The sequence below is a fragment of the Chironomus tepperi genome, unplaced genomic scaffold, assembly GCF_022539635.2.
Source record: "Chironomus tepperi strain 1889 unplaced genomic scaffold, CSIRO-AGI_Ctep_v1 contig_335, whole genome shotgun sequence".
In the NCBI taxonomy this organism is placed as follows: Eukaryota; Metazoa; Arthropoda; class Insecta; order Diptera; family Chironomidae; genus Chironomus; species Chironomus tepperi.
The window spans coordinates 1,918,504-1,931,233 of NW_027226457.1; the positions used below are offsets into that span (position 1 = coordinate 1,918,504).

The 12,730-nt window shown below is 33.2% G+C and overlaps 1 protein-coding gene across 17 annotated transcripts in view; it reads right to left on the reverse strand.

The window, feature by feature from the left end:
* The window catches only part of LOC139093193 (myb-like protein P), a 143,605-nt gene that overhangs the window by 23,161 nt on the left and 107,714 nt on the right, over window positions 1-12,730 (reverse strand). For all 17 annotated transcript variants that reach the window (XM_070643813.1, XM_070643812.1, XM_070643819.1 and 14 more), the window contains 5 exons: window positions 8,069-8,150; window positions 7,517-7,609; window positions 6,680-6,791; window positions 6,510-6,596; window positions 1,693-1,844 (listed from right to left, as the gene is read on the reverse strand). In XM_070643813.1, the coding sequence (XP_070499914.1) occupies window positions 1,693-1,844; window positions 6,510-6,596; window positions 6,680-6,791; window positions 7,517-7,609; window positions 8,069-8,150 (526 nt within the window). The remainder of the gene's footprint in view (window positions 1-1,692; window positions 1,845-6,509; window positions 6,597-6,679; window positions 6,792-7,516; window positions 7,610-8,068; window positions 8,151-12,730) is intronic.

Below are 12,730 nucleotides of genomic sequence, written 5' to 3' on the forward strand. Positions count from 1 at the left end.
TCTTTATTGTCTGAAGATTGTAAACAAACTAAAACTTTCTATTGAGGGGACTATCAACTGTAAAAGGGGATTTCAACTAATTGTATTTGATTATATAGTTTGAAAATAAAATAACCGTTGGCATATTCTCAACTGGTTGATGAAAAATAACTACTTTTAATGAATATCTTTATGGTCATTGCTAATTGCTAAGCTTGCATTCCAATATTCAAGGCCAAGACCACCTGCTAGTAATACTTGCAGATTAAATTCCATACCTACAACGTTTTACGACATATCTACTTAAAGTTCACAATATTTGTATTCAAATGCCATATTAACTACATCTTGGACATTTTCAGATGATTTCAACATTCATAACTAATAAAACTTGCATCAAATCTACACGCAAATTGTTTATTCAAAGAAACCAAGTGTCATAAACATTTTATGATTTCTTTTTTGTCATTTCGCAAAGAAAAATAAAGTATACTTTACAAATATGGATACTTCAATTAACTATATTAAAAACAAATCATTGTACACGCTTCAGATCTAAAGCAAACTACGTGAAAATCATACACACAAAAGCGAACCTTTTTTTTGGTTTCTTCATTTCATTTCTAAAATGTTTGCAGATTTTTGTCTTTTCTTGTAGTAAGTAACTAAATACGGCTAAATTATTGCAAAATATGGATTTCAAATTCAAAACAAAAACAGAAGAAACGATATTGTGAATATTTTGAATCGAAGCCTTTTGTGCGAGCATCGGTATGCGTGTTTTGATATTGTTGCTAGAGGCTGTTTGAAGAGTTATGTCAATTAGATTTAAATTGAATTTTAGACGGCTGTAATTTTGAATATATGCTATTAAAGATTGTCAGATTGTCAGGTGAATGAGTTTTTGATTGATTTGCTTCTGTTTCGTAGCCTTGAAAGCACAAGACGAAGAATTGGCCGAAAATCTGGACCTAGATTGACTTGACTCTGGTCTGAGGCTGAATTTCATTGAAACTAGTCTAAAGCTAGAGTAACGTTGGCTTCGAGCCTGATTCTTGGCCATTAATACGTCGTGTGCCTTCTGGGTACGAATTTTGACATTGATATTGGCATATACTGCTGTCTACTAATGAACACCCTTACTGGTGATCTACATATACATCGAAGCATCTCTACATCTGGAACATATGATTCCAGATTTCCATATATCACAAACTATAACTTCCTAAAGCTAACTTTTCATTTTACATAACCTCAACAATTTCTTTACAATCTTTAACAGCATACAAGTTTATGGTCAAGTAGTATCAAATGAAACAACCAAGCATACCGATTTCACACAAATTAATTTACGAGTGACATTTTTGGGGTTCACCAAACCCTAATTATTGCTTGCTTATTCTTTTCGTCATTCATTCTCATTTAGTTCTTATTTCTTTATCTTTTCGAGCCAAAAATACGGAAAGATAATACACGAGATGTTTGTGTGACCTTCTATTAATGATACTTAATGATATTCTAGTACATAGCAAGAATGTTACTCAATGATTCGGTGATTTTTTTTTGTTATTTTCCATTAAATTAGTCTACAAAAATAAAAAATATGTTGACTATCTACTGCATATCGCTATGTTAATTAATTATATTATCGATATTTTATGTGTGAAATGACAAAATTTTACCAGACATTAAGATCAGCATCATTCAACTTACCATTTCGGTATGGTCCTGGTGCCGGTTGAATGTAACTCGGTTGTGGTGAACTCATTTGAGGATTTTGGACTAATGCTTTTTGCACGAGACCTGTTAAGTTTGCCAATTGACGTTCCATATGTTCCACACGAATGCGATGCAAATCTTCCGGTCTAAAGATGCAAATTAAATTAAAGCATAAGAAAATAATTTCTATGATGTTTGTTTTCATTGTCATGATTGTAATTTATGCATCGTTGTGCATAAAATGTGAAATAATTAGAGAATCATTTTTAGATCTAGTAAAACATCTTCTTTACTTTCTTCTAGACATATTGCATCGTTGTATGCTTTCACATCCATTGAATAATGTTGAAATTACAAGATGAAATGTAGAAAGCATAATTGACTTCTGCATAGCATTTTGTAAAATGACATTCAGCAATATTGCAAAGCTAACTGTCAGTAACTTATTTCAAGACATATGTTTTGATATTTTCTGATGTGTTTATGTAAGCAGAAATTAGTAAAATTTTCTATATACTCATGACATGAGCTGGAAATCATGTTGATGCATAATTTGATGATGTGAATGCATCATGGCATTTGTCAGATGACGGAAGGCTTTCTTGTTGTATTGCATATAAGAATTTGTGCATAACAAGTGGATTTGAATTTGTAGGTTAAGTGTATGTTTTGATTTTAAGTGACTAGTCGGAGGAATGGCATGCTGGGACATAACTTTGAGTCTCAAACACCATTAACTACAATTATCCTAAACATATCCTGTCCAAACATTCATTAGTTCCAGGAACAAAGTATCAAACACTAAACAAATGTTAACAAATTGGATTAAAAACTTTAATCCAGCATTAATCACGTAGATTGAATCAAAAAGCACACATGTAGCATCAAAATTATACCAAACATCCTCAAACTCATATCAAACTTTTATTTTACCACATCATAATTTTCCATTGAATTGTTGGACAAGCATAATCTCATGATTATTCATACATAGCACGAGAAAAAAGAAGAACTCACATTTATGGAATATAATCTGAGCTTCATCTCTGTCAAAATATAAAATTGAAGGAAGTTTCTACATGTTTCTATCTCTGTTTATTTTCAAGCTTAATGTATTTCACTCAATTATCTTAAAGTATCTTTTCATCTTCACGTACGGTGGTAATATGAAAATCTGAAAGAAGTACTGAAGTAAGAAGCTAGTAGTTTGGATGGCATGGTTTTTGATTTTGATTGGATTGTGGCGCATTTTTGTTACTTCGTTAGCTAATATTGCTCGAAGTATGAAAATAAATAGGTTTTGATGGACAGGACACAATGTTAGGTGACTTAAGGAAGATTTCATCAGGAGTCTAATTTGATGAATCGTTGAAGAACGCGATGCTGTTGATAAAGACAGCGTAGCATTGGTAATTGACAAAGTGCAGCCAAGGATAAAGCAAACTTCAGACGCAGGCTAAGAGAGGCTATAGATCATAGTTCATCTGTTCGGACAGCGAAGTAAGTAAGTAAAAGATGTATTTTGTTGGAGGATTTTTGGCAGCTCTTATACATGCATGACAAATGACTTAAGTGCACCTCAATGCCTAGTTTAATATATTTACAGTTTGAATCTTAGCTTTTAAGTTCAAAAACAAAATTATCTCCCAAGCAGCACACCGAAAAAAGTCATCCCCAGTGAACTCATAAGTAATAACGAAAACGGAAAACGGGACCGAAAAAATACAAAACATTTTCACTTTTTCTCTGAATTTTTGGAAAATTTTCTGCTAAGAAAATTAATATTCGTCAATTTTTTTGGCCTGTAGTATACTTTTAAGTAGCAAATCAAAAAGGACAAAATTTATCTGCCCGTTTAATATATAGTTCATGAACCATCTTCAGAAACAAAATTACACACTGCGATATAAATATTTGGGTAGTTTTTGATCAGAAAAATTTTTCTTTTCAAAAACTACCCAAATAAAAAAGTCATAAATTAATTCATTGAATTGTGTAGAAAAATGAACATAATTATTAATATTCAATTTGAATGCAACGTATTGTTTCCCTTCCATTAAAAAAACGGACCCGTTAACGGCCGTTTTTCAGAAAAAAACGGAAACGGCCGTTTTTTAAAACTCAGACTCATCACACTAAGTATGAAGAAAAAATGACAGAAATTTTTACAAAAATCCATGATAAATGACGGAAAATATAAAAAACAAAATTACATAGAGAAATTTTCCAACGTTTTGCTCTCAAAAATTATCATAATTTATCAACAACATATCTTCTTCTCACTATCGTTCTACCTCATGCATGAAAGAATGAAATGAAATGAAAGCATAAGCTTAACGAAGAAGCAAGAAACCAAATATACATCATTTCTATTTTCTCTTCTTGACGAAATATAAAAATCTGTCTTATGAAAAGACTTTTCATCTAACGTCAGTTTCAGTTTAGCAATGCACAAATCAAGATGAATAAAAAGTAAAAAAAAAATATTCCATAATAAAATGTTGAATAAAAATTCCATAAGATTCATTGTGCTGTTATTAATAAGTGTTGGCGATGCCGGTAGTAAAAATAATAATGAAAGTCTCGCAACTAATCACAAAGTAAAGCAACAAATTAATAATACAACACAGACACCAATTACCCATTCCGTGCCAATGAACTTTGCAAAAAATGATTTGCTTTATTTGAGCGAGCTTCCATTGGAGCAGTTACTAAAAGTTAAAAAATCAATTGACGAAATTCAACAAGTTCAACAACGTGTCGATGAACATCCAATTGGTGTTGTGGAGGAGACAGGAACGACTGAGTCGTCCATCATGGAAAGTCGGATTATTAATGATCCAAATTTTGGAAATGACAAGCGACGACAGAATTATGCATTGCCATTGATTACAAATCAGAATCTGCAGCAGCAACAGCAGCAGCAGAGACAATTAACTATTAATAGGTAATGTCAAGGAATGGCATTTTATTTGCATTGTGTGGATATATCTGCATTTTGGAGATTACAAGTGGAATATTCATGAACATCTGTGATTATTTGAAAGGGACATCCGATCGACAGTCGTTAAAATGTCCTCACGGTAGCCATTCGAGCATTAAAATTGGAACTAAGCAGCGTCCAATGACAAATTTGTTCCTGCCAAGTTGACGCTTGAATCTAATTTTATCTGTTTGGTTCCTGTATAGACAACATTTTAACGTCTATCGATCGGAACAGGCTTGAATCTTCCGTACACAATGTTAATTCATTCTACCATCCCACAATACCTGCAAACTTTTCACACAAAAATTTTACAAAATCTCTCCACAAATATTTCCAGGAAAACTGGCTACGGAGGAAGCGGAAGTGGACTAGAAGGACCGTGGGACAGCAAACCGAGCAAAATTCAGACATTCTTTCAATTATCTGTCACAGCATTGGCATTTTTAGCATTTGCCGGTTATCTACTATGCATGATTGTACAAGCAATTAAAGCTAAAGGTATGCTGCACATGTGCAAATATTTGTGAAAAAATCATTGAATTAGAAATTAGTTCCGGAAAGCTCGTTTTTACTGAAATTCGGCGATTTATTGTTGAAGTGAAATGTTAGCGTGAATTATGTTTACAATTGAAATTTAAGTGTGTTAAATTGAGTTATTTTTTATTGTCATAAATGGGAAGCGGCAGTGTAAATTGCATGAAACAATAATTGTTTGGAACTTTTTCATTGTTATCGTGAAAGACGAGAAATTTTTGAGTGTTTAATTTCTTGAAAGTGACGGAAGGAGAAACTTTTTTTTCTTTCTTTTGTGAAAAATTGAATCTGAGTGAAAATTATGCGAGAGAGAATGACTGTAATTTTACTTCCGTTGTGAAGCTTCTCTGGGTGGGTGATTGACTTGTGTGGAAGTGGATGTAAATTTTTGTTCGTAGGATATTTCGGTGGGCATGAAGCTTTTTGCAGGGGTGTTTTCAATAGGGAAGAGAGGAGGACATCCAACGTCCCTGAATACGCCCTGTACAAATGGTCAGACCTCCTGAATTGTGAGCATTTAATCTGTGATATTAAAAGGATTTGAAGGTTAACTTTTCCCTAAACCCCCTAACAAATTTGAGAACCCCCTAAATACGCCCCCAAACAAACCATCAGACTAACGTGTTATCTAGGATATAAATGGGATTTATAGGTAGATCTGACTTTAGAGCATCATTAAGATGCCGTGTTTACAGCATAAAAACACGCAAAAGTACCCTTCCGGTGCCAAAACGACTATATCCAACCTATTTACCGATAAATAATAGACATACTACATCAAACAGCTCAAATAGTATACCAACATCACACCAGTCTAATTCTATTATTCTGAACATGAAACTCTTCTAAAAATAATCTCAAGGACCCATTATTCTCTCGAAAGAAAACAAAGCAATTTTTACTTAACATCTTGTAATTTTTCTTATTTTTCATTCTTTCTCTCTTACATCCGCAGGCACAACGCTCCTAATGTCAAACACTTTATCAAATGCATCAACATCAAATACGATGAATAGTCTAGTAAACACGGGATCTGTTCCACTACGCCGACGTAGACGTCCAATTACGATAACGGGACGAAGACGAAAACGTAATACAGCATTTTTGTCATCTGACAATCGTAATGATACAATATCATCAATTTATGCAGAATCAATGAATATGAATAATCCATATGATGGAGACATGTACAATGCAATGATTTCTATTGCCGAAGGCTATGTAAAGCTTAACTTTTTTGAGTAAATAAAGAATTTTGTTTGTAATACATAAAAAGTAAATGAGAATTTACCTTGCTGGATCATACATTTGATTTGGATTACGTGAAATTCGCTTCATACCATACATTGAATATTGATCGTCTATGAGCATCGCGTCACTACATTTGTGATGAGAGAAAAAAAGTATACAAAAGACAATGAAATTTATTTTTTCCTTTTACACTCTCGTCCAATCTCTTACCTTTGTTCTTCATCGATTATTGGCGTCACACTGCTCCCACGAGTTCCATATTGCGTATAATAAGGCTCTTCATATGCTCTCGTACCACGTTCTGGTGAGCTCATATAACCATCTGTGGATATTGAATGAATAAGAAGAAAAACATGTTACATGAAATTTTACTGAAAAAGCTTTAATTAAATTTCATGGAAGAAATCAGAATGCATGTGATCCGATCGGCACATATTCAAATGTTGCTGTGGCTGGAGTGTACTAAGCATCAAGTTGAACATGAACAAAATGTTCATTATTTACTTACGTCTCTAACAGGCAAATAGATCACTTTTAAGTACCGTAATGGTCTTTATGTGGCTCTTTGTCTGTTAGGGGTCACTGCACTGTGTGAACAGCATTTGAATATGTGCTGATCGGGTTGCAATAATTTTAATCTTGTGTAATTTCTTTACAATTGGAATTGATTGACCTTATTGGTTTTATGGGATTGTAAAGATTGTGAATTATCGAGAATTGATGCTGTTAGTGGTGCATGAAGTGCTATATTATTAAAAATTATTGGCTTGTTAGGATATTAGTTGGGAGTATTTGAAGGAGTGTTAGAAGTTTTAATTGGAAATTGACGGGAACTTGACTTTTGACATGTTATATAAGGATTTAGGATAGATTGACATTTGACGGAAATAAGTGTGTATTACACCTCCCTTTAAGGAAGTCTAACTCCAAATGTGACTAAACTCTATGTAAGCACACCCAAAAAACTGACCATTATTCTCTAACTTAATTCTATTCCTATCTTAATTCCACCAAAAACCACAAAAAATAATTGAGAAAAAACTTTACCTGGAATACTGTAAAGCTGGTCTGTTGGATATGGAAATTGAGGTGCCATGTTACCTCTACTGCCATAAGATCGCATGGGCTTCGCGGGAACACCTGCGAATGATAAATTAAAATAAATTATTCAACCTCTATTCTGTTGAAAATGAAACCCATAAATATAAATTTCATGAGATTATGAGAATTGTTTCAATCTGAAGGCTTTTTATTGTAGATTGAAGGATTTTTTGGTTGTGTGAAATTTAAGTCAATTTAGTCTTTAAGTCTAGTAAAAACTTTAATATTCAATTCCAAAAAACATGTAAATCAGCAATCTTTCTGCTTCCATAATTTTAAATCTTTCCTTTTCTCCCAAAACCAAGGAAAAAAAATCCCAACTGTCATGCATGATATAACTTTCTTATGTCAGCATAAAAAAAAACTCTCTCGCTCACAAAATTGATAACTTTTTTATTCCCTCCATCTCATTAAACTTAATGTATGGATTTGTATCAATATCACACGAAATGATTTTTTTTTGAATAATGAATAACAAATTTTCGCATATAAACCCACCTATTGAACTTTTTGATTGATCTCTATAAACATGTCCACGAGGCAATGTTTGTGTGCCGACATAATAAGGAGCCTTTCCAGTCTGTAAATGATAAGCAGAAATAGATTAATAATATGTTATAGTTTAAGGTAATATAATGGCAAATTAATAGCTGTGATATGGAACAAAATATTAAATTTCTATCCTGAATTTTAATAGGCAATGCATGCTTAATAGTAATGATTGAGACAAGTAATAAAATTGTGAACGGAAGTGAAATTTTAATCTGCATAATTTAGATTTGAATCAAAATTAGATAATCATAGGGAGCTGTTCACTTGTTATTTTACGGCAGTGGTGGGTAACCTTTTTTTCGGAACTAGTGTCGCGGAACACAGGCTGCCTGACACTGCAGTACGAAAAAAGGCGAATTTTTACCCCTCTCCCCTTTAGTTCAATAATTAGAAGCGACACACGGTTTTGGACCTATTACTGGCTACAAAACAAGACTTCCAAGTGACACAGCTGCCAGAGCACAAATCCGTTGTTGTAGTGTAGCAAACCAGATGTCAAAAATGTGTATGAATCTCTGATTTTGTCGTAAAAGCTGTTTTTGGACTATTATACACAAAAACAATTAGATCCATAGTAGAGTTGAGATTATTACTGCTAAGACAGTAAGATCAGTATTCCAGTAGGTGTGTCACATTGTGAACAATACCTATGTTTTGCATAAAACTTATCCTCATCAATACAATAAAATTATTCAATTCCATTAACAAAAACCTTAATTTTACTTCCTAATTTATTCAGATTTTATATCCTCTACACCCCAAAGTTACCCCACAATTTAATCCTCTCGGAAGCTTTCAACGTACATGGTGTGAGTTTAAAATGACTTTATGGAAAATGAAGCTATAAAGCATGAAACGATAGGATTATTATTAAAGAGTGCCTACACCGAATATTGAAGTCTATTCTTAGATTCGATGCGATTTGAGGATGATGAATTTTTAAACGAATTTTGATTACCATCTAGAACAAGTGAAATTAAATACGAAGCAGTTCCAGTATTGTGATTATTTAATCAAAATATTTAAAAATGTCTGCATGCCTTGTCAAATTGCCAGCATTTTCTCACGTGACCATGAACCAAACTTAAAAGCAATTTACATTATAATTGGGCCAACCTGATTTATCAGCTCAAGACTGTCTTGTGGAAAGTGACAATATGTTACACAAACACGAGGAATTGGATTATTATTGCCATTGCCGTTACTGTCACTGTTACAACTATTGACTTGGTCCAGATTATTCGCCATTCACATTCATTCGCCAAAAAATTAATTAATTTTATTTTTCAATATTCGTATATTAATCACTTTCACAATTAAATGCTTTCTTTTCTTCTTGCTGTGCCTTTATTATTATGCAATAAACTACTAAATTGAATCATTTATTTTGGTCTGCCACATGCACTTTAATATACGCACGAAAATAGATAGCCAATGATTTATAGACCAAGAAAAAAAAAGTATGTTAAACGAGACCAACTTTCGACCACGATTTGTCACAACGTTATGAGTGAGACGAATTTTAAGCTAATACTGAGCACTTCCAATCGACAATGAAAATCATACGCGCACATCATCAGTATCAGAATCATCATCATTGGTGTCGTCATCCCATGACAATCAATCTTTCCATTGCTAATTGAATTCTAATTTATGGAAAATATAGCATAGAATGTAAGGAGAAGTGAGATGGATTCTAGGAAGTGATGTAAGAAAGAAGCGCATGTTTGATTTTGAGGGATGTGGATTAGATTGTCTGGGCTACTGTATTCCCCGATAGGACTGGCTAGTCTAGGATCAATGACGTCCATGACGACATCATAACGTCCCCCATGTCTTGCCAAACTCTAATTCCACTAAGCACATCACATAAAAATCCTCAAATCTTCTGGACACATGGACAAATCTCAAATATCCATCCTCAATCTTGCCAAACAAAAAAGCTCAGCTTGATGATGGAAAAAATTCTCCTGTTGACACAGTCGCCTACATATAGACACACGGATAGAGCTTTCGAGTGAGAAAAATAAATTCAAATTGTAATTTAATTTGTTGTAAAAATAATTAGCTAACAAAACGAGTAAATGAATGATACATGCGCCCACCGAAGGCATAGAAACATTTTAAATTAGGTGAGGAATTTTCTTTACAAAATTAGCAGACTTGCCGACCGTCGAATTGGAAGGAAGTAGACCAAATGCTTGCCAATTTTATGTAATGAATTCTACGTGGGAGGATATTAAAGCATAAAGAGATTTTTAAGCTTGATTGAGCTTTGAAGCTGATCTTGTGGATTATTTTGATATTTTTTGTGGTTTATTTTTGTTCCTTGATACAAAATGAGGTTTTGTTGATCAAACGTAGAAGTAGGATTTACTTGTTAATTTTGATAGAAATTAAGTCTCAGCACAGCATGATATTGCTAATTATTTATTAAAGTTTTTAAAGATTTTGTAGGTTAAAATGTTTAGATGAACTTGATTTAATATTAACATTTGATACAGCACAGATTGTTATGTTGTTGCTTAAAGCTTTTTTGCATGCAGTAAGTAAATTATGAAAGTACTGAATCATCATGAAAGTTTAAACAGCCTTGAACTTAGGATCACTGGCCTGAATGGAGTAGACTGCTATAATTCGACCTTGTGTTCATCTATAAACATGGTCTTTATGGATCTTGCCTTGAAATGTCTACTCGAAAGCAACATGCTGTAGAAATGGCGAGCGTGACTCTGACCCCAGATCAGATTCAATGAAATCCGACCTCAGGCCAGAGTCAAGTCAATCTAAGCCTGGATTTTCGGTCATTCCAACGTCGTGTGTTTTTCTAGCTACTTAAACGCATTAAAACCCACTCCGAAGGGTCAATTTTAGCAGTCTTGAGGCTCCAAAGCACCACATTATACCACCATTGAGCTTCTCTAACTCAAATGAACATCTCTAATTGTTCACAGAATAATTAGATCCTCATAATTAGACAATATCGCCAAGATACTCCCATTTTCGTTAATTTCATCCATAATCTTCAATTTTTCACTCACTTTTCGTCGCAAATTATTCAAACTTATTATTTGATTATGATAATTAGCTCATTAGTCTTATTGACTAAGCTAATTGTCATTGCTTTCTCGATTATAATTTACTTTCCAACACTAATTTTTTGTGCTGAGTCAGTAAAAATGTTAATGATTAGCATGTAAATGTCCAATTTTAGCGTCTATGCAAAGTCTGGAACTCGACATTGTGTTTGATTTAGAAATTTATTAAATCAATGTTATTTCAGCTATAAGAGATTATAGATGTGAGCCTTCATTGAATCAGAAAATGAAAAAGCCTCATCGTCCACCTACACAATGTATTTCAAATCAATAAATTCATATGATTGCCTTCAATTATTTCATTCTGTCTTGTATCCTATCAAAATGCCTCACATCCAATCGAACATCCTATCAAACTGCCTCGAATTGCGATAAATATTTAATATCAAAGACCATTAATCCGATAAATATCCTCAAATTCCCCATCTTATCATAAGACAATTAAGTATCCTTCTCAGAATTGTAATTTGGGTTGCACATTCTTCGTTAGATTAGCAACTACATGGTTCACAATGTCTTGATATATGATTTTATATGAGATCAATATGAGCAACATTTTTTTGAGGGAAACAACAAAAGAGATTACGATGAATAAGCAGGATTTATTGATGCCTTTTTTGGAATTTGAAGATGATTTTTGTTTTGGATGAAATTTTATTTTGATCATTTTATCTTGAGGGATTTAAGAAATATGTGAAGGGGTCATGCAGCAGTGATGTATGCTTTGTAGAATTTTCAATTGCCAGGTTAATGTATAGTCCAATTCAGTGTGGAAGTTATACAAAATCAGCCAGAAACTGTCCTCAAGCCAAATTTGGCACAAATTCTTCAGTGCCGTGTACAATAAGGGTCAGCTGGTAGCTTGAGCTGCAAACTACCGTATTGCATTGGGGTTCAACCCCCATTCCTTCTCCCTTTTTTGAAATAGTTCCTCATTTTGCAAGGATTCCTTATTTTTGGCTACTTTTATGCAACAATATGATATCAAATCAATCATTACAGCATCAATCACCTGCCACATGCCAGTTCCTCTCACTAGACCACCAATAAATACATTTAAGCATTAATAGCCACATCAAAAGTTTCAATAAATAATTTTAAATCCAATAAAATTTAATCACCCATCAAAAAATATTGAATGCCCTCAACAATTGATACAAAATATCCACGAATCTATAATTTCACGCTCTTATCATGAACAGACCAAAAATCAATAATGTAAATGATATCGAAATTGTTCAATCATCAAGTACCTGCAGCCTCAATAATGATTATAAATGATACTTAATAGCGTTATTAAATTAATTGTGTAGCAATAATTCCTTTTCATGATGCAAGGAACTGAATTTGAGTGGAAAATTTATCTTTATTGTGGTTAATAATTATTGCGAGTCTTACTAGGCAATGTGTGGTCGATATCCTTGAGTATATCCTGCAGCTGCTCTAAATTCTTTGAAGCCATATGTCACAATTGAATGAATTCTACTAGGTGCGATGGAATTAAATGCCA